The sequence below is a fragment of the Molossus molossus genome, unplaced genomic scaffold (assembly GCF_014108415.1).
Source record: "Molossus molossus isolate mMolMol1 unplaced genomic scaffold, mMolMol1.p scaffold_m16_p_10, whole genome shotgun sequence".
NCBI classification, from domain to species: domain Eukaryota; kingdom Metazoa; phylum Chordata; class Mammalia; order Chiroptera; family Molossidae; genus Molossus; species Molossus molossus.
In genome coordinates, this window is record NW_023425345.1 from 49282200 (window position 1) to 49307476 (window position 25277).

At 50.0% G+C, this 25277-nt stretch overlaps 1 protein-coding gene across 1 annotated transcript in view; it reads right to left on the reverse strand.

Moving 5' to 3' along the window:
- Positions 1–16243: 16243 nt before the first annotated feature.
- Positions 16244–25277, reverse strand: part of VDR (vitamin D receptor) — a 51340-nt gene continuing 42306 nt past the window's right edge. Inside the window, exons 7-10 of the mRNA XM_036251926.1 lie at positions 23322–23493; positions 17500–17651; positions 17198–17314; positions 16244–16503 (exon numbers count right to left, since the gene is read on the reverse strand). Of these exons, the coding sequence (XP_036107819.1) occupies positions 16244–16503; positions 17198–17314; positions 17500–17651; positions 23322–23493 (701 nt within the window). The remainder of the gene's footprint in view (positions 16504–17197; positions 17315–17499; positions 17652–23321; positions 23494–25277) is intronic.

A 25277-nucleotide genomic window follows, 5' to 3' on the forward strand; every position in this document is an offset into this window, starting at 1 on the left:
GCTCAGGAGGCTGAGAGACAAGGCCACGCTACGCTTGGGCAGACCCTGAGGATGGGATCCGTGCTTCTCCACACTGAACTTTGAAGGAACCACTTAAAAACCTGGAAAGGAATGGTAAAGGGAGGTGGCGGCCTACTGCGGTCAAAAGCAAGAATTTAGAGTCCGGCTTGGCTTAGGCAGAGTTTGTTGCATACCCACTGCGTGATCTTAAGCACCGTAATTTGACCTCTCAGAGCTCAGTTTCCTCATCTGCAGGCTGGGGTATGGAGTGCCTGCCATATTAGGGTTGTTGTGAGGACTCCTGAGATCAGGACATGAAGTGCTCCGCGCAGCCTGACGCATGCGGGGCACCGGGGCTCTGTCAGGGATGGAGCTCAGTGCTGACATTAGTAATAGAATACAGCGCCCTGTCTCCTGTCCCTCTCTGCCACAGTTTTCCCTACAAATTCAGTCTCAATGATACTGACCTAATTTATGCAAAGAAATCCAAATGGGTCTCTAGCCCAAACTGACCTCTCTGGGGTGTGCGGGGTGGCTTGGCTGGGCTCTGGGAATGGGGACACTCTCTGGAACCTTTCCCAACCCTCCCGAGATCCTCTGGTATTGTCTCAGTTGCCGCAGAGTTCAGGGGAGCCTGGGCCCAGCTGCAGGGAATGCCCAAACCGACTGTAGAAAGAGCCTTGCCTCCTCTTCCCAGTCTTGGCAGCAGCACATCTGGAGTGATCTGCACATCTGGCCGCATCCCTGGGGCAATAGCCACAGCTGCTGACATTTGAGGGAGGAGAGATCTAGCTCCTCAGCCAGGGCCTAGGGGGCTATAAATAACTAGCTAAGAGGACCAGGGGGATGAGGTTGACCTTTGGGGGGCGGGAGCGGCTGGCAACTTCCCCCACCCCCTTGGGTCCAGAGCCAGAATTTTAGCAAAACAGGAAGAGGCAGCAGCAGCAGCTGCTGGGAAAGTAGGAGTGGCTCCTCTTCCCCGACTTGCCTGGGGCTTCGGATCCCAGCCCGACCCAGGAGAGGTGGAGTCATTTAGGCCAGGCGGCGGGAGAAGGAAGGGCAGACCCACACAGACTGTGGCCCCAGCTCCTGGTGCCCTCCTATGGCTCTGCTGGGGCACAGGCAAGGGAGGAGGAGGTAGAGAAGGGCATCCCAGCAGGCTGTGCCCTCCCTCCTGGCTCCCTCCGGTTCCCTTTCTGTTCCCCTATTGGTAGGACAACAGGAAGAACAGGCATTAGAGATGGAGCACAAAATACTGCTGACCTAGCCAATGTATCTACAGGCCCAGGGGCATGCCAAGCCCGCCTTCCTCTCTCATCCCCTTCCTGCCCACAGGTGGGCTGAGCCTACGCCCAGGTGGGTGGGAAAGAGGGTGCTAGACAGGAGGAAGGATGCCTCTAGGCCTCTGGAGAGGGGCCCAGTCCTGGCCCTAGTGAATGATGGAGAACTTCCCCATGAATTATGGAGGTGAGGACGTCCAAAGCTCTGGGTGACTGTTTGGAGTAACAGGGCACCCATAGAGACAAGCTCTGGAGAGCCAAGCCCCAGCTCAGAGGGCCTTCTGAAGTCCAGTGTTAAAGAAGTTACCCAGGCTCTGGCCGGTATGGCTCAGCAGTAAGAGTGCCATCCGTGGACCAGAATCCTGGGTTTGATTCTAGCCAAGGGCACGTACCTCAGTTGAGGTTCATCCCTGGACCCAGTTGGGGTTGTGTGGGTGGCAACCAATCAATGTGTCTCTCTCACATCGATGTTTCTACCTCTCGCTCTATCTGAAGATTAATGTAAAAATATCCTAGGATGAGGATTAAAAAAAAAGAAGTTACCCAGGAAATGCCTTGCCTGGGCCACTGGGCCACTGAAAGTCTGTCCTGCGGTATCTGACTGGGTGGTGACATCTCCATGGGGTCTGTATCTATATCTGTCATGAGCAGTCATCCCCTCTCAGCCTGGAGGCCGGGTTTTGCCTGCAGGGAGGGTCTAGATCAGCACCATCCAATAGAAACAGAATGTGAGCCACTTGTCTTTAAAAAGTAAAAGCACAATGTGATGTTCATTTTGCCCGGCAGGTGTGCCTCAGTGGTTGAGTGTCGACCCACGCACCAAGAGGTCACCAATTCGATTCCCAGTCAGGGCACATGCCCAAGTTATGGGCCAAATCTCCAGTGGAGGGCATGCAGGAGGCGGCCAACTGATGTTCTCTCTCATCGATGTTTCTTTCTCTCTCTCCCTCTCCCTTCCTCTCTCTCTAAAATCAATATAGAAAAAAAAAATTTTTTTAAGGTGACGTTCATTTTAATTATGTATTTATTTAACCTATTATATGTAAAATATTGTCATGTCAGCATGTACTCAAAACAAAAAATTGTTACTATTTTACATCCTTTTTTCATACTAATTTTTTGAAATCCAGTTTAAATTTTACACCTGTAGCACATTTCAATGCTGACTCACCAAATTGCAAGTGTTCAGTATCATGTGCAGCCAGTGGCTACTGTACTGACCAGCCCAGGCTTAGACGACTTGTAGCATAACCTCCTCTTCGGCCTTTCTAGCCCCTTGCTGGGGAAGAGGCTCAAGAAGTGAAAGAGACCAGTGAAGTCGATGTTAAAGTTAATTTGCTCAGGGAGGACAGCCACCTACTATGGCTTTCCAGCATCTATCTCTAGACCAGGAACCAGCCTCACTTTATAGGCAAGCAGGGAAATTTAGTCACAGAGAAGCATCTTCTCAGACAAATGGTCTCCTCTTCCCAGCCCTCTTCCTCTAGAGGGGTTGGTAGACTCTCATTTCCTCTTCAGGAGAGCTAGCCTCTACCCTCGTCCCCTCCAAACACGACACCAAGCCCAAAGGCATTGGCAGCAAAGCTAGGCCGCATAAGAGGACAAGCTAATTTGGAGGGAAATACAGAGTCAAGCCATGGGTATGTGGAGGAGGTGATGGTGGGACCATCACGGGGTTAGAGGTATTGAGTGGACAGTTCTGAAAGGAGCTCTGAATGGGGCAAGTTGGGGGAGGGACAAGTAAAGACCCAGCATCGTCAGTGAGAGCTGGAGTTGTGGGTAGGAGAGGATGAGGCCACCAGAGCAGGGGAAAGAGAGGAGAGAAGGGAAGAAGGGAATCTGGAAGAAGACTAAATACAGACACTTGAGAAAACAAAGGTTACAGGTGGGCAGAGGAGTGGCAGCCAGTGAAGAAGGTTGAGAAGGAGCAGCCAGAGATTTAAACGAAGCAGGGGTTTGTGCCATGTCTGAATCCAAAGTGGGAGAAAACGTCAAAAAGGAGAGATTGGGCTCAATTGCAATCAACAATGCTTTAAAATCATTCTTACAGAGAGAGCTCACACAAATCGATAAGAAACACTAAAACAGTGGCAGACTAAAGTTCAAAGCACAGAAACGACTCTTCAGGGAAAGAGGAAACACAGTTAGTAAGCAAAGGTAGGGAAATGTTCAAAGTAACACCAACTAGAACAAGATAAAGGTAGAAGCCACCTTCAAACACCAGTGAGAGTATGGTGAAATGTACACGTTGTTGTTGGTGGTGTAACCTCTTTTGAAATCAATTTGGCAATATATAGTAAGAGCTATAAAATGTTTTTACCCTTTGGCTCAATAACTCCACCCAATGTACCTAAACTAGATTTCTATAGCCAAAATTCAAGGAGCAGAGAGCGGAATAAGTGTGTAATGATGTCCACCACCACACTGTAATGTGGAAAATTAGAAACAGTTTGAACACCTACAACTGGAAAATTGTGAGGTAAATTATATTTCCACTTAATAAAAAATTATAAAGCTGTTAAAAAGATGCATCTGAATGCAACATAGTATCACAGGCGAATATAGATTTGTGCATGCCCTATGATGGCAACTGTATTAAAAAAAATGCAACATAAGCATAGAGAAAAAGATTCGGAAGAAATTCCTGCAATAGGTAATAATTATGTAAGGTGGTATGAGTATACATATTCTTCTAGTAATTTAATACTTGTCAACATTGTAAAGAGCTGTGGAGAGTGGGGATGAAGGTTGAGCAGAAGCCGAGCCTGGGCTGCAAGGAGGGTCCTGACATCCTCATGGAGGTTGTGACTTTGTTCATTTAGCAGGTATAGGTATGTCCCGTGCTCTGTCCGTGTGCCAGGCATTGTCACTGTGGGTAACAGCTCAGCACTGTCCTGATGGGAAAAGCCCAGCTTTTCTGCCTGGGTTCTCTGGGTCCCAGAGGTACTCTGTCTGCTGGAAGCCCCTGGAGCTCACTGGCTCCAGCATCACAGCTGGGGTGGGACCTTGTCCTGGTCCTGGAGGGGCAGCCCCAGAGGACAGGACCAAGGGAAGTGCAGAGCAGGTGCTAGGGAAAGGGAGCAGTGTGTGTGGCTAACAGGGGTCTGAGAGAGGTTGGGGGAGGGTTGAAGGATCACCAGGGAGCTTAGGGGGCGGGAGGGTGGCTCTGGGGGAGGGGTTGGCGGGCTTTGGTCAGCCACCTGTCATTTCACATCACCCTGAAGGTGACATGAGATATAAGTGGGCCATCACCCCACCGCCTTCCACAGGAACTCTACCTGGGCCCCCACCTACGGGCGCCATCCGGCCTGGGAAGCCTCCTGCTCCTCCCCCCTCAGTTTTCTTCCTACACTGACACACTAGGGCCTTGAAATAACATGTCTTTATTTACACCATCATTTCCACATAATTTGCCTATGATTCATTTGTTGTCAAAAGGCATTAAAACCTCCAGCCCCAGCCCCCAGGCACCCACCGGGGCCGGTCCCACGCCCCTGCGCCCCACCACTCCCTTGCTCAGCTCGCACCCTCGTCCCCGCTTCCTGAACCCAGCAGCCCCCAGCACCACTTGCACCCCCGCTCCAGCTCCCCCCTACCTGGCCTTTGTTGGGGAGCAAGAGGCAGGGGCTGGGTCTGTGAATGGCCCAGATCACATTCGGCTGCTTCCCCGGCCCAGACCTTGGCCTGCGGAAGGCCTCCAGCCCCAGGATTCGGGGTGACCTCATGCAGGCAGGAAGCCCTGGAAAAGGGAAGACCCTTGTCTTTGCCTAGAAGCAGGAAGCTGGGAACCCCCAGCCCCGGAGACAGTCCCTTTCTGTGACCCCCACCTCCTCATCACCTCGGGCTGGATTTTCCTCATACCTAGAGGCTGGTCCCTGGTCCCACCCCCTCACGCAGTTCCCTTCACGGCAAAGGGGTATAACGTTTCTGCCATGTGTGCACGTGTGTCGGGGGTGAGAGGTGTCTTTCACACACTCGTTACCTAGTCAGGCTGTAAGGCTATGGGGGCCCCCAGTCCTCCCCGGGGGATCTAGGTGAGCCTGGGGAGCGTAAAGTGGGGGAGGCGGGGGAGGAAGAGAGCAAGGGGCGCGAAGGGGGCTGGTAGAAGCGGGGCTGGGGCGAGGGGAGCTGCTGTGGTTGGGTTATCTGATGTGAGGAGCCAGGTGTGCTCCGGGGGTGGGGGAAGAGCCGCCTGAGAGAGAGGCAGAAACTGAAGAGACACAGAGACAAAACAGACTGAGTAGCACTGAATCAAGAGGGCAAAGGGGGCGACCAGATCTCCCCCCATCAGAGACTGGCTTTCCTCCTCGAGCTCTGGAGGCCGCCCACCCGTGGGTGGGAGCAGTGTCCTCCTGTCCACCCTGTTCCTTGTTACCCCTGCCCTCCCTGGACACCAGCTCCCGGTTCCCAGCAAAGCAAGCAGCCTCCCCTCCACACTTCATGGCAGAGGTGGGGGTAGCCAGGGACTGTGTGGCATGGGGATGAGGGTCCAGCCTTATCCCTGAATCAGAGCAGTTGGAGACAGTTGAGGGTCTATAATCTCGGTTGGGGGTTGATGGGTGGAGGAGGTTTTGCTGGAGGAGATAATGGGGCAGAGCAGAGCCCCAGCCTGGAACCGGGGGCCCTAGGGCCAGGAGCCCCTCCGCCAGCTCCACCCCCTCCTCCAGTGTCCCCTGCCTGGAGTGGCTCCACTCAAGACAGAAGCTGCCCCGCTGCACGGAGCTGGGGGGGTCTGGTGAGCAGGGCTGTGTGCACCGCTGGGGTACCAGCGGGTCCTTAGCAAGAGGGCCCACATGTGTGTTCCAGCTTCCACCTCCTCCAGCCCTGACTTGGGTTGTGTATATGTAGAGGGGAGGGCCCCCAGATGGTGATGAAAATACTAATAAAGGCTAATACTTATCAAGCACTTACTACTTGCCAAGCACAATTCTAAACACGGTATGAACTCACACCTATGTGGTGGGCAGCGTTACTGCTGTCGCCTCACAGGAGAGACAACAAGCACAGGAGGCTGCAGCCCCACGGCACGTTCAGACCCTGCTCCCCTCAGTGCTGTGCCTGCTGTTCTCACCCGCGACCCTGCCGGAGGCCCTCCAGGCGCCCTGCTGCAAGCCTTCCTCTGTGCATCTTCACAAAGACTTGATGTCCTCATTCACAGAAGAGGAAACTGAGACCCAGAGAGGTCAAGCAGTTTCCCCCAAGTTGCACAGCCAGTGAGAGACCCGATCAGGATTCAGAGGGCCTGCTCTTCTTCACTACCTTGGCTGCTTCCCTCGAGGCTGGGAGTGGCAGGCGGAGGGGCTGGGAGACCACCTGAGCTCCATCTGCCTTTGTGATCCTCACAGCCTAGCACCCTGCAGGCTCGTGGTGGGGGAGCTGTGGTAGGAATGAACTAACAACCAAGTGAACCAACAAGAACGGTCATCTCCCAAGGCCACCGTATCCTGCCCACCAACAGGGTGCCCTCCCCTCCCGTCCACTGCTCTACCACCTCAAGGTCTTCCTGTCAACACAGCAGAAGGCAGCGAGCCCCTTGGGGTGGGGTCCCTATCAGAGCGGAAGTGGAGCCGGCTTCTCTGCCACCCCCTTTATCTCTGCTCCCCATCCCCACTTTATCGCCCAGGGCTCTTCCACCATCTCCTCCCTGCCACTCCCCCTGGGGCTCCAGGGTGGGAGGGGGGAAGACATTTAAATCAGTGGGACAGGGTGGGGGTGGTGGAGAAAACAGAGGGACACCAGGACGGGGTTTCCCTGGCACCCAGAAGCTGGTGCTCACAGTCCTGCACGCCCAGCCTGGGCTGGACTTGGTGGCTGAACCTCTCCTGATGGGCTGCCTGATCGGGTGGGCAAATGGAGAAACAGGAACCAGACTCAGACATAGTTGCCCCCCCCACTCTAGTCCCACACCAGCTGCCACAGATGTTCACAGGCATCTCCAGGATTCTCAATTAGATGGGGTGGCACAGGCCTTTCCAGGCATCGTGTAGGATTCAGAGTGCACGTGAAGAAGGCAGCGGGGAGGCCCCACGGAGCCCAATAAGGGCTGCCAGGCTCAGCTACATGTGATTTCTCCAGCCCCCACCAAGGTAGGGATGCCCAAGGAAAGTTCTGCCCACTGCCCATGGCCTTTCTCCTCTCAGCAACCAGTGTCTAGGAGGCTGTGCCTTTCGTCCGGAGTTCAGCTCAGACAGAATGTGCAGAACAATTCAGCTTGGAATTTGATACTTGATCCACTCCTTCCTGCATCCCTTATATCGAATATCACTGGATCCCCGATCCTTGGCTCAGATATGGTTTAATTCCATTAATATCTGTCCACACTTGGGGTGAGACTATTGGGTCCTAAGGAGGGAGGGGTTGTGGAAGCATTGGCAAGGACCCCAATTTCCCGTGCATGCCTGGACCTTTGCAACTATTCCCTTTTGCGACTCAATCTCTCGTTACGGACCCCCTTCCCTGGCTCCCAGTGAGGTCATGAACAGCTGAACCACAGGGAACTGATATCGACCTGCAGGAAGGGCATATTCTACGGCTCTGTATCAGTTAACTCTGCACATGGTCTGCAGACCTGATTTTGGAAGATGCAAGGCCAGGCGGGATGGTGAGAATATAGATAGCAAAATGAGGATTCAAAGATTTAAGCAGGTTAAGATGTGGGATAAGTCAAATCGCATAAATATAAATAGGGAAAAATGCTCATTCTGCATTTTGGTCCAGAAAACAAACTGTCCACAGACAGAAGGAGGCAGATGTGGCAGATGCTGTAGGGAGAGGTAGTTAGCATGCGGGTTCTGAAGCCACAGAGACTAAACTTCTCAGTTTCCAAAGTTCAGGGGAAGGTGTTTAAATTTGCATAAGTCTGTTTGCATCTCATTTTCTAGTAGGGACCCAGCAGAATTTTTAAAACTTGACATCTCCTGTGAAGATCAGCTCTTCAGATGCTGACAGACGTGGGTGGCACATGGCCTTGCATTCATTCATTCATCCATCCATTTATTCAGCTAAATTTATACAATTCCTTCCTCCTTTGTTCCAGTCCAGAAGGGAGCCCCAAAGGCAAAATCGAAACTTAAAACCCACTACAATGTACACTTCGTTCTACAACAGGGTGGGGGCATTCTACGTGGATGGGCAAGCAAGGGCACAGCACGGGGAAGTTCGGGGAAGAGTTTACGGGAGACATGAAGTCTGAGCTGGAAACTGAAGGAGCAGTAGAAATATGCCCAGTTGAGAAAACTGGGGTGTGTTTGGGGGTGGGGCACGGGGGGCAGCAGAGGGCATAGCAGGCCAAGGAAACAACGTGTAAAAAATGTGTACAGTGTGGGTCTCAAAGTGTAGTCTGGGGACCCTGTGGGTCCCTGAGCCCATTTAGGGGCTCTGCAAGGACAAAACTATTTTCACAATAATACTAAGACAGTATTTGCCTTTTTCTCTCATTCCCTCGCTTGTGTCCAGAGGAGTTTCCAGAGGTTCCATGAGGTGTGATGTCTTCACAGATGGAATGCAGAACCAGATCTGAGAGTCCAGCTGCTCTGCTGAGCCGGACAGTAGAGAGACTTACAAGACTATACGACCATACCCTCTCGTCACTAAATTTGTTCTGCTTTGGGAACCAGGTTGTTTTAATAAAAATTATGTTAACTTATAATAGATTCATTATTATTATTTTAAAATTTGTTATTGTTATATTTTTCAAATTTCTTAACATGGTAAATGTTGATGGATCTAACCCACATAAACAAAAGCTCTCTGGGGCCCTTATTTTTCTCCTGAGAACCACTGGTCCGTGGAGGCAGGCTGCCAAGACGCATGGTTGGAGAACTGCAAGTGGCTGGAGGTGGCCAGGGCTTGAGTTTCAGTGTCCGGACAGTGACACGTGACCATGGAGAAGCAGACAGACCTGATCATAGTGGGCTTTGCATCTCGCCGAAGAAGCAAGGGTCCAGTAAGCCCTGGGGTGAAAATGAGAAGCGATGACACAACAAATACACGGAGCAAGCTGATATTTGAAGCTCATTTTGAGTTCCCTTCTCTGGGCACCAGCCACTTCTTACCAGAGAATACTGACATTAATTATGGGTTGGTTATGTGTGCAGTGAAGTCGAGTGGCGGTGGTCACTGGGGGAGCGAAGCTGGCAAAGAAAGACCGTAATTGAAAGAAGTTGGGGACCGTATTAACTAAAGTTCCATGTGTTTCAGTTTATGTGCCCACTCGCCCTTCTCTTTCCCACACTCTTCTCTCCACGCCGGCTGTTTCAGTTGGGGCCCGGTTGGCTTATTAAGTTGCATACCTGCCCCCTGGTGGCCAGGTGGCACAATGATGCCTTCTCCCAGCTGGGGTAGATATTCCTGGAGCAGGAGCCCACAGGTCCAGAGGTCTAAGAGATCATCGGGGGCCAGTCCAGAGGGCCCAGCAAGGGTTAGTGGTCAGAGGATGAGAGCAGTGCCAACTCCTGATACAAATGTATTTGACCATCCCTCCACTCTGCAATGTAATAATGATGCTGAGCAGGGTGTGAGATTCATGGCTCCGCCCAGGTAGTGTGATAAGTGTTTTACACAGATTACATCACAACAACCCTGGAAGTAAGTACTATTATTGTTACTATTGTATAGATGAAGATTCTGAGGCTTAGACACATTAAGTAACTTGTCCAAGGTCATACAGGTAACACGTGGTAGAGCCAGGACACGGACCCAGCAGTTTATGCTGTTAAATGTTATATTTTGTGGCTCCCATTTGTATCCTTGGTCATGGTCCGTTTGCAGGCCTGTCTTCTCCCACAGGATGGTGCCTTTCTCGGGGGCAGTGCCTGTCTTATTCATTGCTGTATCCCCAGCGCTGAGTTCAGTGCTGTGTCTGTGCTTGGCAAGACCGGAAGGGCTGCACGACCAGGCTGGACCCCAAAGAAAACCTGGGGCCAGCCTGCAAGTTGCCCAGAGGCCCCAGGCACCAGAGCGCAGCTCCGGAGGCCCATCGCTAAGGGGCGAGTGTCAGATTCTCCCCAGCTGTGACTCCAGAGGTGGCGGAAAGTCTGAGAGCAGATCCCTTATGCACTCTGCTTGGTCACTGGTATGAGGAGAGACAAATGCCACCAAGTGCCTGCCCTGTCAGGGACTCAGCTTCACAGAAAGAAAGGGCAGGTGTGGGGGGGGAGAGGCCAAGCCCTCAGCTCAAACTTGTCCCTATAGGGCAGCAGCACCACCTAGTGGAGAAGCTCAAGATAATTTAGGGAAAGAACTGACAGCCCAGAGCTGGGAGGAAGCTGGTAACACCCTCTAGAGGGAGTGCTTGGGATTCCCACGACTTAGAGCCCTAGGGGAGGGCCGGGAGGGCCGGGAGGCCTTGGGTTACGCCCCAAGGCAGAGCAGCTTGTTCTGGAAGGGCCCATCTGGTTGTACAAAATGTGAAGAAACAACCTTCAGTCCCACCTGCCCTTGGCTGAAAAGAGCCACCTAGCTTAAGGTCACATGAAGGTCACACTCTTCATGGAGACAGCCAATATCCAATGACTATCTCATGAAGAAATATAAAAGCCTGGCAAGGGACATCCCTGTTTCAGAGCTCCCCTTGAGGGTTGGTTGAGGCCTCTGTGGAGACGGTCACTTCACCCTCTACTTAATCCTACGTCCTTCTCTGCCACCGAGGCTGGTGACCCTGAGACCTCTCCCCAGTACACTCTCTGCACTTCAACCTACATTTCAGCGTCAGCTTTCCTAGAATCGGACTTGCAACACTACCTCATGTGTATGACATATCTGAATAGAGATTCAGAGCAGCTGTCTGGAGCAGGGACCCCTACCTCCTGAATCCCCCCACCAGCCACTGCTCCATACCCCACTATGCTGCTTGGTCACTTAGCACACAGACTCTTGCCCACATGAGTGCTAATGTCTGAAAGGGTGTCAGCAGGCATCCCCTTGGCCTCTCAGCGGAGGGCAGATAGACAGAGCCCGCGCGGCACCGACAACCTCCAAGGAGTTCCACAGAAGCTAGAGACACCGACCTAAGGGCTCTGGCCACTCCAGGCAGGCCCTGTTTGCTGGCCGCCAGACTACAGGAATCAGTATTTCCCAGCACACCACTGACCTATGTCTGCCACATGAAGCTCTGAACCTATCAACCCCGCAGCCTGTGAGATGTTTCTCCTTTGTGTCTCTTTTGAGGGGCCCGTTCACAGCAGCCAGTAGCAGCGTTGCTTGATGTAAAGGGAGGACAGTCCCTATCTCGCATCTGTATGGTGCCGAACGGTTCGGTGGCTGTCTGCCCAGCGGTCAGCAGAAGCGTATCACCTGCGGTCAGCACCCGTAAGAGTGGGTTGTGCGGACCAGTGCTTCGAACAGAACCTTCCGCGACGACAGAAATGTTCTGTCTGCACTGTCCTTTCTGGTAGCCCTGGGCCACTGAGGAGTAGGACCAGTGCTTCCAACAGAACTTTCCGCGATGACAGAGATGTTCTGTCTGCACTGTCCTTTCTGGTAGCCCTGGGCCACTGAGGAGTAGCAGTGCCGCTGAAGAGCTAAATGTTTGCTTTCGTGTATGTCTAATTAATTGAAAAAGTCACATGTGGCTACTTTGTTGAACAGCACACATATAGAACTGGAGGTTGGAATGTGAAAACTTAAAATCACTTTTTTATCCCACTTATCACTATATTCCTCTCGTTTTACTGGGAAAAAATGTATTGTAACACACAGGACTGAAGATTTCATGTTCTTCTAGATCATCTATAAAACACCGAATAAGGTTCCCCTAAAAGCTTCTAGGAGCATCATCTTCACATTTCTCCAGCCAGAGACGTGCGTTCAAGCAGCTGCTTCTAAGTCTGTTCATTTTTTTTCATGACAAAATAGCCCTCAAGCCTTATCCTCAATTCTTCTACTCCCACCGCACCCCCAGTGACACATTTGGTTGAAATCTTTGCAGAAACTGCTGAAACAGTAAAGTAAGCCCTGGCCAGTTTGGCTCAGTGGTTACAGCATCGGCCTGCGGACCAGAGAGTCCTGGGTTCAGTTCCCGCTAAGGGCACATACGTCGATAGCAGTTTGTCCCCGGCCCCAGCAGGAGTCGTGTGGGTGGCAGCCAGTCGACGTGTCTCTCTCACATCAATGTTCCTCTCTCTCTCTTCCTCCTTCTCTCCCTCCTGCTCTATCTGAAGATAAATGCAAAAATGTCCTCGGGTGAGGAGGGAAAAAAAAAGTAAAGTAAATCACATGTGCAGGTTCCCAGGCCAATTTATCCAAAATACATACATGGTTGGACATGGTTTCCGCATTTTCAGATTACCATGGTGTTTTGGTGGGCTCTGTTTGCTTGCTGTGTTTATTGATGCTGCTCTTTATCATACACCCCCCTTCCTGGGGGAACAGAGGTGGGTGCCTTGGGAGTCCTGTGCATGCAGGAGACATTTGCAATCCCCCCTCATGGGCACAGGAGCCATTTCAAGTATCAAACACATTTTTGTCAATAACAGGTTTGATTTTCATTTTCAGGGTTCTCAGGTAAGGGCCATACTTGAGGGGACCCAGTACATATGACTGAATGCTTCCTGAGAGTAACCAGTGGTTGATCCCGCCCCTCCAGCTGTCCCATCTCAGGGCGTCCTGTAGGAATAGGAACCTCCCTTACGTGCTCTTAAGTAGAGAGTTGGCAAGACTGACTGGTCAGGTCACTCAACTCATGAGGAAGCAGCACAGTGTCGCAGCTCATTAAAGACTTCTGGAGCCAGCTGCCAAAGGTTCAAATCCCATCCCTCCACCAGTGTGCCTTCGGGCAAGTTATTCCCTTTGTCAAACTGGGGTAATGGCAGTCCATCTACCCGGGGTCCTTAGAAGGATAAAGCAAGTTGGCTTTCGATAAGCATTTATTTACAGTAGCACTTGCCACAAAGTAAGTGCTATGTGGTGTGAGCCATCCTCATTACCGTAAGCAGGGCTTTCTTCGCTGGTTTACTTCTACCAAGGTTTCTTCTCTTGGAAAGAGCTCAGGAAGCACTCTCTAAAGCCCGCTTCTGCCGCGTCATTCCCAGCTTTCGGCGACTGCTTATACTCCAACCTTCCCGTGGGCCTTGCTTGGACTCGCCCACTGCTCCTAAGTTAGGCAGCTGAAGGAGCTACCGCTCTGATTCTCGCTCAGCGGCACATGGGGACACATGCTTTCCAAGGTTTCCAATAATATACTTAAAAGTTTTAGATTTATAAACATCTACCTTCACCTTCTCTCATCCTAAAGTAGATGATAATCATATTTCCTTCCAATTCAGCCCTGTGAAACCTCACTTTCTCTCTCTTTTTTTTAACCCTTCCAGCTCCTAGACTTCCCTTTGGGTGTGGGCTGGGTTGTTGTGGGTCCCAGGCCAAAGGAGCTGGTGTTCCCCCTGTGCCCAGTCGGGATCCCTGGAGGAGGCAGAGTCCGAGGAGAGCTGGGAAGGTGGAGACATGGCAAAGACAACTGCACTTTATTGATAAGGCCACAGCAGTATAAGAGCTGAGACAGAGACCCCGTCTGGCCAGGGCCACAGTGGGGGTGAGGGTTCTGCTTCACATTGAGACACAGGCTGAGGTGTCCCTCACCCTCCTGATGGGTCAGTGGGGTGACGACCCAGGAAAGGGAGGCAGGGGTTTGGGGTCCAGACTTGCTCTGTCTGAAATCAGCACTTCCCCCAGGGGACTAGGTTGGCCTCTAAGGGAATGAGAAAGGAGTCTGAGCTCAAGCGTGGTGTAGTGAAAAGAGCACTGGACCCGAAGTCCGAAGTCTGGGTCCAGTCCTGGTGCTACTTCTAACTAGTGATATGAGTTGGGGTGAGTCGCGCCCCCCTCGAAGTGTCAGTTTTCTATAATAAGGAGGTTGAACGACTTTAGCGATTCTCAAATCTTTTCTCCCACCAAAGAGCAACCTGGACCAATGTGTTTTGCAGCTAAAATCAGATAGCAAGGGTCTCTCCCGAATTTATCAAATAACACAACAATAATAATTACTGTATAGAATTTTCATAAGTTCTCCCCCCATAAATATCTCAATCAGCGGTGCCTACTACCTGCTATATCAAAGTGTAGTACAAAATAGAGTCTGATTCCTAAAACAATTCATACGTAATAAACAGGATTCGATCATAAGGGTGGTATTCTGCAGTGAGGAGCGTGGCTGTGAGATGTTGTCCACCTGAGGACATACTGGGCCAGGTGGACACTACGTCTTTGACATTGGTAAGTCGACTGCTCCCAGGATTTCCAGGGGACACAGATACAGGTGGAGGGGTATTCTACTGACTTGAACTCCTCTGTGTTGAGATATCAAATATGGCTGTGTTCCCCAAACTCAAGTAACCATCTGAAGGACCCTCTGGGACTCCTGGAAGGACCCTCGCTGCATTGGTCCCACATACCTACAACTCACTCCCCGAGGAACTCCGCCCAGAGTAAACGGACCTAGAGTTTCCACTTCCTGGGCTGGTCTAGCTACAAAGGATGTGAAGTTTGAAGTTATGCACCCATCCCCCGCCCCGCCCCCCAAGCTCCTTCTGACTTTGGGGTGGTGGAGCAACAATAAGAAGGGAACCAACCCCACATGACTCCACCCCTAAACACTCTCTGACTAGGCACCAGAGGCCAACCCGCTCGCCCTCCACCCACACCCTGGCTCTCCTGGGGAAACGGCGGTCCTAGAACTACACTTGGACAGGGAGAGGGTGACTCAGGCTGTTGGGGTCTGGAAAGTCTTCACCTCCATCCCACGCACCAAGGTGGAAAAGATGTGGCCCCCACTGGTAAGCAGAGTGGGCACTGCTTCTCCAGACTACGGGGTGGTTGGGAGAATGGGCCAATCTCTGGGTCCCACTAGGGTGCGGCCCCACCAGCACCCGTGGACACAGTGCAGGGCTCTGGAGCTCGCGGCAGGCCCTTTCTCAGGGGGGGAGGTAAGGCACTGGCAGGGGAAGGTGAGGTTGGCGCCCCGCGTTTCCCTGCAACCTGGGGGCAACTCAGTCCTGCCACGTGGATTGTTGGAGGAGAGCTCCTACCTCAACTAACCTCTTAGAGCCAGGCTGAGGAGCCATGGGATTGGTGATAAAGACAGCTGGGCCACCATCCAAACCCAGGGGTGAGGCTGGGTTTGCCTGTACTCCACTGCCTGGGCCCTGTTTTCTTCCTCCTTGTGTCTCTCAGCAGGTGGGTTCTGGGCCAGTGGTCCCAGCCATGGGCAGAAAGCCCCTCACCATAGCTACTTCCAAGGAGAATGTTACCATGGTAATGGGATGAAGGTGGGCTCTGAGGGGTTAGGAAAGTGTACTTTGGCCAGCAGAGGTGGGCGAGTGGGGAGTTGTGACCTTAGTCACCCTGTTTTTGGTCATCCTTGGCAGTGAGTATCCTAGACAGGCCAGGATGGGAAGGAAGGCAGAGGGAGAAGGCCCCATTTTGGCATGCTGCCCTGGACAGAGCAGCACAGACCGGTGGCAGGATGAAGTGGGGATAAAGTGGGGGTTGTGGACAGTTCTTTATCAAGGGTGGGGCAGGGGAGGGAGATCCCCACCAGGCTCTGGACATGTGGACCTGAATCGGGGGGGGGGGTACAGGTATCTGTCCCTGAGGAATGGGTGTGTTTCTCCTGCCTGCATGTTCCCTGGGCACCAGCCAGCAGCCACTTCTAGAGTGGTGGGGGCATCCCCAGGTGGGGCTCCACCTTCAGCCTTTGCCCTCTGCCCTCACTTGAGTCTCTGTCAAATAAACAGCAACTCCTCATGATTGAGGTCTTGAGGGACTGGGGTCAGCCTGTGGCCTACAGGGAGCAGGCACCTGGTTTCGGTTGGGCAGGAGAGAGGAGGGGCAGGGCAGAGAGAAGAGGTGAGAGGGGAGGGGCTATACACAAGAGTGGGTGGGAAGGGCTGCTGGGCAGCAGCCAGCCCCAGGCTCGGGCACATGGCCCCAGAGGAGCAGCCCCACCCAGGCACCACCACTGGCTGCTATAGTCAGGAGATCTCGTTGCCAAACACCTCCAGCACGAGAGGTGTGAGCTTCATGCTGCACTCAGGCTGGAAGGCGAGACTTCGATATTGCTTGGAGTGCTCCTCATTGAGGCTACGCAGGTCAGCCAACTTCTGAATCATCTTGGCATAGAGCAGGTGGCTGCCTGGGGGTGGGTGGCGGCAGCGGATATAGGTCTGCAGCGTGTTGGACAGGCGGTCCTGGATGGCCTCAATCAGCGTAGCATCCTGCACTCCAGGACGGTCTGTGGGCACAGGGAGGCAGGAAGAGGAGGCACAGGAGCTCTGAGCTGGGTCCTTACTGTTCAATCTCCCTACCACCTGTCGGTCTACACAGACAGACACCCAACTTCAGCATCCTCTTAATCTTTGCCTGACTCTTACTGATCCTTCAGGCAAAAGTTTAAAAGACCTTCAAGAAGGCCATTCCTGATGACTTCCTACCTTCATACCCCAGACTACATCAGGTTCCCTCCTTCTATTATACCTAGCTGTAGTATCACATAGTTATTTATTTTTTTAAAACTCTCATCACATTAGAAATTAGTGTTAAATAGTATTTGTTTAATGTCTCCTCTTACACTTCATGGGAGTGAAGTCTTATTTGCTGCTGAATCCTCATGCCCAGCAGAGTACTTAGTGCATAGTAGGTGCTCAATAAATCATTGGTGAGTGTATATATATGAATGAGTGAGTGAATGCTGGGGAGGGGAGCCCATGTCCATTCCTTGGTTCCCCAGCCTAGGAAAACATCCCTGGGTAGAAATCAGTCACTTTTTTCCTGAGTATAGTCCACACTGAGGCAGGGCTGCCCCACTTTGAGCCTCATCACCAATATAGCATCCTCAGGATCACAATAATCTCTCTTCCTACATCCCATACAATTTTTATATTTCCTACGTCCCAGGTCCCTGAGTTCCTCACTGCTAGGCCTCATACCTGGGGAGACAATGCAGATGGCCATGAGCAGGACATGCTCTTCCTCATGCAAGTTCAGCTTCTTTAGCCCCACCTGGAACTTGATGAGTGGTTCAATCAGATCCAGGGTGTGTCCAGCTATGAGAGAGAATGACCAGATGCTGTGGGTATAACTGAGGAGCCCCCCATTGCACCCCACCCCACTTCCAACCCTGACTGGGCTTGACCCTTGCCCTTTTCTCCCTGTTGCTGCCTGATCAGGGCCCAGAATGGGTGGAGCCAGAGTCTGGGAGCTAGAAAGGGTAAAAACATCCCAGACACACCTTTGGTCACATCACCAATGCTGTACTTGTACTTTTCATTCCCACAGGTCCAGGACATGTCGTCCATGGTGAAGGACTGATTGGAGCGCAACATGATGACCTCAATGGCACTTGATTTCAGCAGCACAATCTGGTCCTCAGAGGTGAGGTCTCTGCCAGGGAAGGCAGAGGTGGCGGTCAGGCGTTCAAGTCATGCAAACCAGTGTAGTGTTTTGACAGGTCTACACCTGCTAGGTGACTAGTATGTGCCCTGGATCCTTCATTGAGGAGCCTCAATCTTGGTTGGAAAGAACAAGACTGTTTCTTGAGGGAGAACAACTCAAGATTGGATGTCAAGATAAGAAATGAAGAAGCTCAGCTACTAAAAAAAAAAGAAAACCTAGTCACTTGCCAGGACCTCCCCGTTCTAAGCAGCCAGAGGTATTTTAGGGACAGGAGAACAGCCTGAGGAAGCTCTCAAGGTTACGGCATGAATAAGGTGGTCTACAAATGCACGGCCAGAGTCGTTGCCAACAACTCCAGTGCTTTTATCCCCTCTCCTTCCTTCTGTCCTCCAGTCTTTCTTAGTAGTAAAACTCAGCCAACTCTGTCTCTAGGACATCTCTAGAACCCTTGACCCCATTCCCACTCCCACCAGGACTTCTCTGGTTAGACCGCCATCATCTTTTTTATGTGCCTCCTACTAGAATCCTGGAGTCAAACTTCTCATGTCTTTCATCCATCTTTCTTACTGCTGTTACAGGGAAGTATCACACTTCTGTGCTCAGAAATCCTCACCGATTATCCAACAGGATCAAGCTTGTACTCTATAGATCAGTTCCAACCCCTCTTCCCATTGCAAACCCCACCAACCCTCCAGTCTAACAACTGTGGACTTCTCCACATTCAGATGCTGTGTTCTCACACCACCATACCTTTGAGCATGTGACACCTGCAGCCAAGAATGCCCTTCTTCTCCCCCATCTTGTCCTTCTGATCCTGAATCTGATGGGGTCTCCCCTGGAGCCCCACCCTCTGATTCTCTTCAGCAGAATTGGAGCCATTCCTTACACCCCCTGCACATTGCTGATACTCCTATTTTGCCCTTTCCCCTTTAGCTCTGTTTTTTATATGCCTTATCTGGACCTTAACTCTAAGCTACTTGAAAGCACCATCTCTTAATTACTTAACATTTCCCATACACTGATCACTTAGCCCTGAGCAAAAGAGAGGGTCAACAAATATGTGCTAATGAGTCAAAAGTCCAAAGACTAGTTCCACCATTCTGCATCATGAGCTGGGCTTATCTGAACAGTGACAAGGAAAAAGCAGGACCCGAAGATCAAACTTGCTTCTGGTTTTTCTTCCCCATTCTTACTAACTGTATATTTCTTCCTGGATATCCTGTAGACAGGTTGTCATCCTCTCTGTGGCTACACTTTGGTTCATAAAAAGATGATTAAGGTGTCTAGCAAAAAGTCTGCATTGAAAAAAATCACAGAGTGCTGGAGAGTTGGAAGACCCCTCTTAGAGGCTCTGTGGTCCAGTGTCTTCCTCAGCATTCCTGACACATGTTCTCACACAGCCTCCGAGAATTCTCCCGGAGCCAAGGAGCTCATGGCCTCTGGATACAGCCATGAAGTTGTTACCTCTTTGTCAACAGCCTCTTATTCTGTTGATCTATAACTCACACGATGACACACTCATTCACTGCTGGTACTTATGCCTTCTCAAGGAACACGGAACCAGACTCTCCATTAGCTATGGGCATCCCTCTAACCATTTAAAGAAAGCAGCCCTGGCCAGTTTGAGTCAGTGGTTGGAGCGTCAGCCTGCGGACCAGAGAATCCTGGGTTGGTTCCCACTAGGGGCATGTACCAAAATAAAAAATAAAGGAAATTACCATGTACCCCTCGCATCTTTTCCAGGATAGACAGCCCTGATGGCCCGGTGTCTAGACATCTCATCATCCTTGTCACTTTTCTCTAGATGCCCAATCCACATTTTAAAAAAATACTACCCTCATTTGAGTTTTAACTCATTATACAAGTAAAACATGTTTATCAGCACATCTTTGGAAAATACAGAAAAAAATATAAAATCAAATAAAAATGATTCATAACCACAATGAATATTTTGGTACAGCTCCTTATCTTTTTTTCTATGCAACTATCTTTTTAAAAATTCTCAAGTTCATAGTAATTCTGTGTCTCACTTCTTACATTACTAAAGTTTCTTTCGCCCAGTTCAGAGAGGGATGCATAATGTTACATTATATTAACATACTGTCAGTTATTTAATCAGTCTCCTATCTACCTATTTTGGGACATTTTGGTCACTTCTAACTTTTGTTATTGTAAGTAATTTTGTGAGGATTATCTTAGTACATAACCCTTTGTTCAACAGCCCACTAAAAAGGAATGTCCAGAAGTGGTCAAACATCACACAGATATTTGGCCAGAGAGATTGCTCTGCCTACTGTGATCTGGACATCTGGACATGCTGTTTCTATGAAAGCAAACCTAGAATGACCTCGAATTGCCACCCACGGCCTGGAAATACAGGGTATTTCTAAGTGCAGCTCACAGCCAGAACTGGAGCTTGTGTGTGGTGGTGGTGGTGTGTGGTGGGGGAGGGTAGAGGTGGAGAAACCCTAAGAGACCTTGTTCCTGCCGACAGACACCACCTCAGGCTCTGTCCTCCTCCCTGGGACTGTGTAATATTTATACCCTGATCAGTTTTCACACCTGTGGCTGTTTCTGGGTACCTGTGATGAGCTCGGGAAATGTGTCCCAATCTCAGCTTGGCCCTGCGCCCCCAGGCAGAGCCTAGCCCTTCCCGCCTGTATTCCCACGGTCCGCTAGCAGGCTTCTCTAGAGCTCTTATCTCTTCCCAGTAGTCATTTACATGTCTGTGTCTTTCCTCAGACACTGAATCTCAGGAGGACAGATCGTGTCAACAACTGTTATCCCTCGCAGTGTATGTAAGGAAGTGGTTGGTTGGATAGATGAACAAGTGAATGCTGAGGAAAGGGCAGAGGAAGCACTGTGGCCCCCAGGTGCTTCTGGGAGCCTCTGGAAATGGAAAGACGGTGAGGTGGAGGGCTTTAAGCCCACAGGGCTGGGCTCCAGTTGATTTAGCCTGATCCCTCCCGTGTCTCTCTTGGCAGTGAAACCTGTGGTCCTTGGTTCTCAGATCCAAGACTGCTCCTGGCCCCACGTCCTCCATTCATTTCTTTTGCAACAATGAAGGAGAGAGATTTGTGAGGTGCAGACTGAGAGTCTGGGGGAGGGCGTGAGGGAGTCAGGAGCAGGGCCCAGGCCACCCCACAGCGCAGTTCCCACCCTACACAGTCCGTCCAGTCCTACCCCACTTTGGTCCCATGCCTGCATTGGAGTCTCATCCTGTTTCTTCCACCCCCCACTCACCCACACAGAAGTCTCATCCTGCCCTCCCCACACCCTCCACCCCCGCCTACAGGCAGCAAGATCAAAGCCGCCAGGGATGTAGCCACTATTCTTTCACTTCTTGGAAAAACAGAACTCCTAAGTGCAGATGCCAGCAGAACCGGAGAGCTGATGGGCTGGCTCCACCTGGGTCCCACCAGAACCTAGGCTCTGGCCCCAGTGCAGGCTCCACATCACCTCTGTCCAGTCGTCATAGAGAGTACCCACATAGTGTCCCCCCAAGAGCTCTTGCCAAGGCCTATCCCATTTCTGTCAGAACACATTCTGCTCAGGGACTTCTCAAGTCATGCTGAAGAGAGAAAAGCCAACCCAAGCATGTTCAGGATCAAGGTGCACGGTTCTGCATCAATAACTGGACAGCTCCAGTACCTGCTCATATACATGTCCCTGTGGCCATGACTGCAGGGCTAGACTAGGCAACTCTGGAAAATGAGGCTACAAAGGGAAGAAAAAGGGATGACTTAGCCCATCCTCGGGGAGTGAAATCGAAGGACTGGTAGTGATGTTTGTGTAAGGGCATATGTGCAGATTAAGGGATAGGAGCCAAAGGCATGGGAGAAAAAATGGGGGGTTGGGTTACTTAATGGAGGGGGCTGCAATGAGGTAATTTGGTTAAATGAGTGACTTTCTTTTCAGAAAAGTTTTCCCTTGTATGCCATCCCAGCCACCACTTAGAATCACCAAACCTTAGCATCTGGACAGGGCATCAGAAGCCCTTTCATCCCACTCCCCACCAGGCAGGAAAAGACAAAGAACTGTTCCCTTGAATTTGTTGAAAGCCGGGTGCTACCATGTATCCACTGGCACCTTGAAGTGTTTTTTTTCTCTAGCTGTTTACATAAAACAAGACTTTGGAACACTTGGAGTTTGCAAACAATACCACGAGGAGCTGAGGAGAAAGTTGGAACTTGTACTACACGGAATGTGTTGTCTGTTCCAAGAAGAGGCTCTCTAGAGGGTAAATCCCAGGCCCGGCGCGATGCGGAGCTCACAGGTGACCCCGGCAGCTTGCTCCTGCCTCCCTGCTGGAGTGCCCCTCACTACTTTCACTACGACAACACGCACGATGGAGTAAGTGTCTCAACACCATCTGATGTTTCTTCCTTCTTTACAATTGTCACGTTAATTCCAGGGGAAGAACGTTGGAAAATCCCTGGTATGCGGAGTGGTGAGAGGCACAAAATAACACAGAGCCAGCTGTCTCATGGCAAAAACAAACTGAGAAGTGCTGGGTTTAGCTTTGGGAAGGACCATTATTTAGCTAGTAATACGGTAACTGAGACAATAACTGATGATGTCCCTACATAGTGGAGAAATTCACAAAACAATAAAGGACATCTCGTTTTAGTTTCCATTCATTTGGCCCATGTCCAATCATTTCCTGGTTCCCAATACTCTAGCACTGAATCTGAGCATCAGTATCTAGGAACCATTCCGCGTCTGCTGCTACAATCGCAACTATTGCCACTACTTTAAATGATGACAATATTGCTTGGTATTGATTTGTTTCTCTCTGTTTCTCAGCCACATTGTACATGCATTTTATGACAATGTTCTAAATGAACTTTTAGAAAGAATGAGGATATGAATATACATACATATAGATATAACTACCTCCCAACATACCTACTAAAAGTGTCAACTTTAAACTATTTTAAGACTATTTGATACTTCATGACTCTTTAAATATAAGTATTATACATGCCATTATTATCAAGACAATAAAACACTTGAATAAATCAATGAAATTTGTATGATTGAATCCATAATAGAGGATCTCTACGCCAGTAGAGCTCCTTATACTTATCCTCTGGGCAAAAAGGTCCCAGCGTGGTTAAGAAATGTCCTTGGATGAAGGGTAAACTGGGCGAAGGATGCCCAGATCTTATATGCCAATACATCTGTCCCCTCTAGGACTCCTAGATGACTTCACAAGTATTCGTGCTCAACCCTTTCTCCCCTCTACCATTTCATCCTGATTTCAGAATTGGGTGTGAAGGGTTAATGAAGGTTTAATTTAAAATCATAATATGAGGATTACACCCAAGCCAGCTGATTGGACACAGCAGTGAGCTAACAGTTCAGACCTGACTCTGACACACGGGCTCCGGCCCCCAAGTCCTGGTGTCAGCCATTAAACCTTTCTGGGCTTCCCTTTTGTCATCTAGGAGTGTAAGGGATGAATAACCCTCAAGTAATGCTAGAGGGCTGCACTCCCTAAAACACAGACTCCTGGGCTTATCCCGAGATTCTGATTTAGGAGATTTGTGGTAGGGCCTCACTCTCTATTTTGGGAAGCAGTAGATTTGTGATCTTCAAGCCTCCTTCCAACTCACTCTAGGATTCTGTTTCCCAAATGTCTCCAAAGCTTCTTACCTGAACCCTGGGATCATCTTGGCAAAGCCAATAACCTTTTGGATGCTGTAACTGACCAGGTCAGCCAGGTGGGGCAGCATGGAGAGATGGGACAGGTCTAGGGACACAGAAGAGTCGTTTGAGTTTTCTTCATTCAGATCCAGGCGGGAGAAGCTGGCCGGCTCCATCATATCTGAGGAAGGATGAGGAAAGAAAAGGAACTACTTAAGGATAATTGGCCAAGCTTCCTCCTGCTCAGCCCTGTGAGGACCTCCTGTGCCTTGGCAGCTGGGCCAGTTCGACTGGGTGTTCCACAGTGACCACCTCTCTCCAAGGCCACTCGTCAGCTCAGGCGTCCCTCTACGAGTTCCCAGTCTCTTCTCTTAGCAGCGTGGTGCAGTAAACCAAAAATCACAGATACTCTAAAAGTGAGGCTTCCTCAAACCATGATTTTATGTTCCTGCGTGTTGTTCCTAATGATGTCTAATCAAAAATGAATTTGAAACCAATAAACTTGTGGAAAACAATGTTTAAACTCACTAGTGATCAAAAATTTGCCAAGTAAAACACCTACACTTTTCGCCTCCAAACTAAAAACAAACGTGTAAATGTTGACACCGTATTTGTGAAGATGCAGGAAACCAGGCAATCCCTGTGCAGCGCTGGGGCACTAACGGAGGCACCGATCTTCACCAGGCATCTGGGAAACTATTTGACAATAGCGGTCAAAACGCTACAATTACGCATGTTCTTCTTATTTTAAATCCTCACCTGAGGATATTTTTCCATTTATCTTCAGACAGAGTGGGAGGGAGAAAGAGAGAGAAACATCGATGTGAGAGGAACACATTGACTGGTTGCCTCCCAAACCACCCCAACCAGGGCCAGGGACCAAGCCACAACCGAGGTACATGCCCGTGACTGCTCCAACCACTGAGCCAAACCGATCAGGGCCAATTACACATAATCTTTAACCAGTAATCCCACTTCCAGGAACTCATCATAAGGAAAACATTCCAAATAAGTGCAAATATTTAGCAACAAGTATACTGTTCTCTTAATGAAAATCTGGGAGACAATCTAGATATCCAATGACAGCAGATTTAGCTATGTTACTGTGCATTCCTACCCCAGACTACTATGTATCCTTTAAGAATAATACTCCAGATGTATACTGAACGACATGAAAATATAATACAATGTATTATTGTGAGAAAAAAAGCAAAGTACCAGACCATGCATGGCACAATTCCATTTCTGAATATACATATGTTTTTAAAAAAATGAAAGCGCCCTGGCTGATGTGGCTCGGTCATCCCATGGTCACTGGTTCTGGATTTGATTCCTGGTCAGGGCACATGCTCAGGGTGCGGGCTCAGTACCCAGTAGGGGGCATGTAGGAGGTAGATGACTGAAGTTTCTCTCTCCCTCTCCCTTCCTCTCTCTCTAAAATCAACAAAAACATATTTTAAATAAATAAGTAAATTTTAAAATGGGAAAGATACATCATAGTGCTAACAGTGATTATCTTTAGGTAGTAGGATTAAAGATGATATATACAATGTAGTTTTTATTTTCTTTATTGATTTTAGAAAAAGAGGAAGGAAAAGGGAGAGAGAGCTAGGAACATCGATGAGAGAGAACATCGACTGGCTGCCTCCTGTATTTCCCTCACTGGGGATTTGGCCCACAACCTGGGCATGTGCCCTGACCGGGAATTGAACCAGTGACCTCTTGATGCATGGGTTGACACCCAACCACTGAGTGACACTGGCCAGGCTAGTTTTTATTTTCTTAATGTCCACAATGAACATGTGGACTTTACTACTTTTGTATGATAATTAAAAATAAATAAATAGTGCTAACTAGTTTGAATTTTTAAATAAATATATGCTATACTGATCACACTATGTATGGGTAGGGATGCACAACTCAAATCAATTCACCTATAAAAAAGTATCAAAACTCCTAAATAAT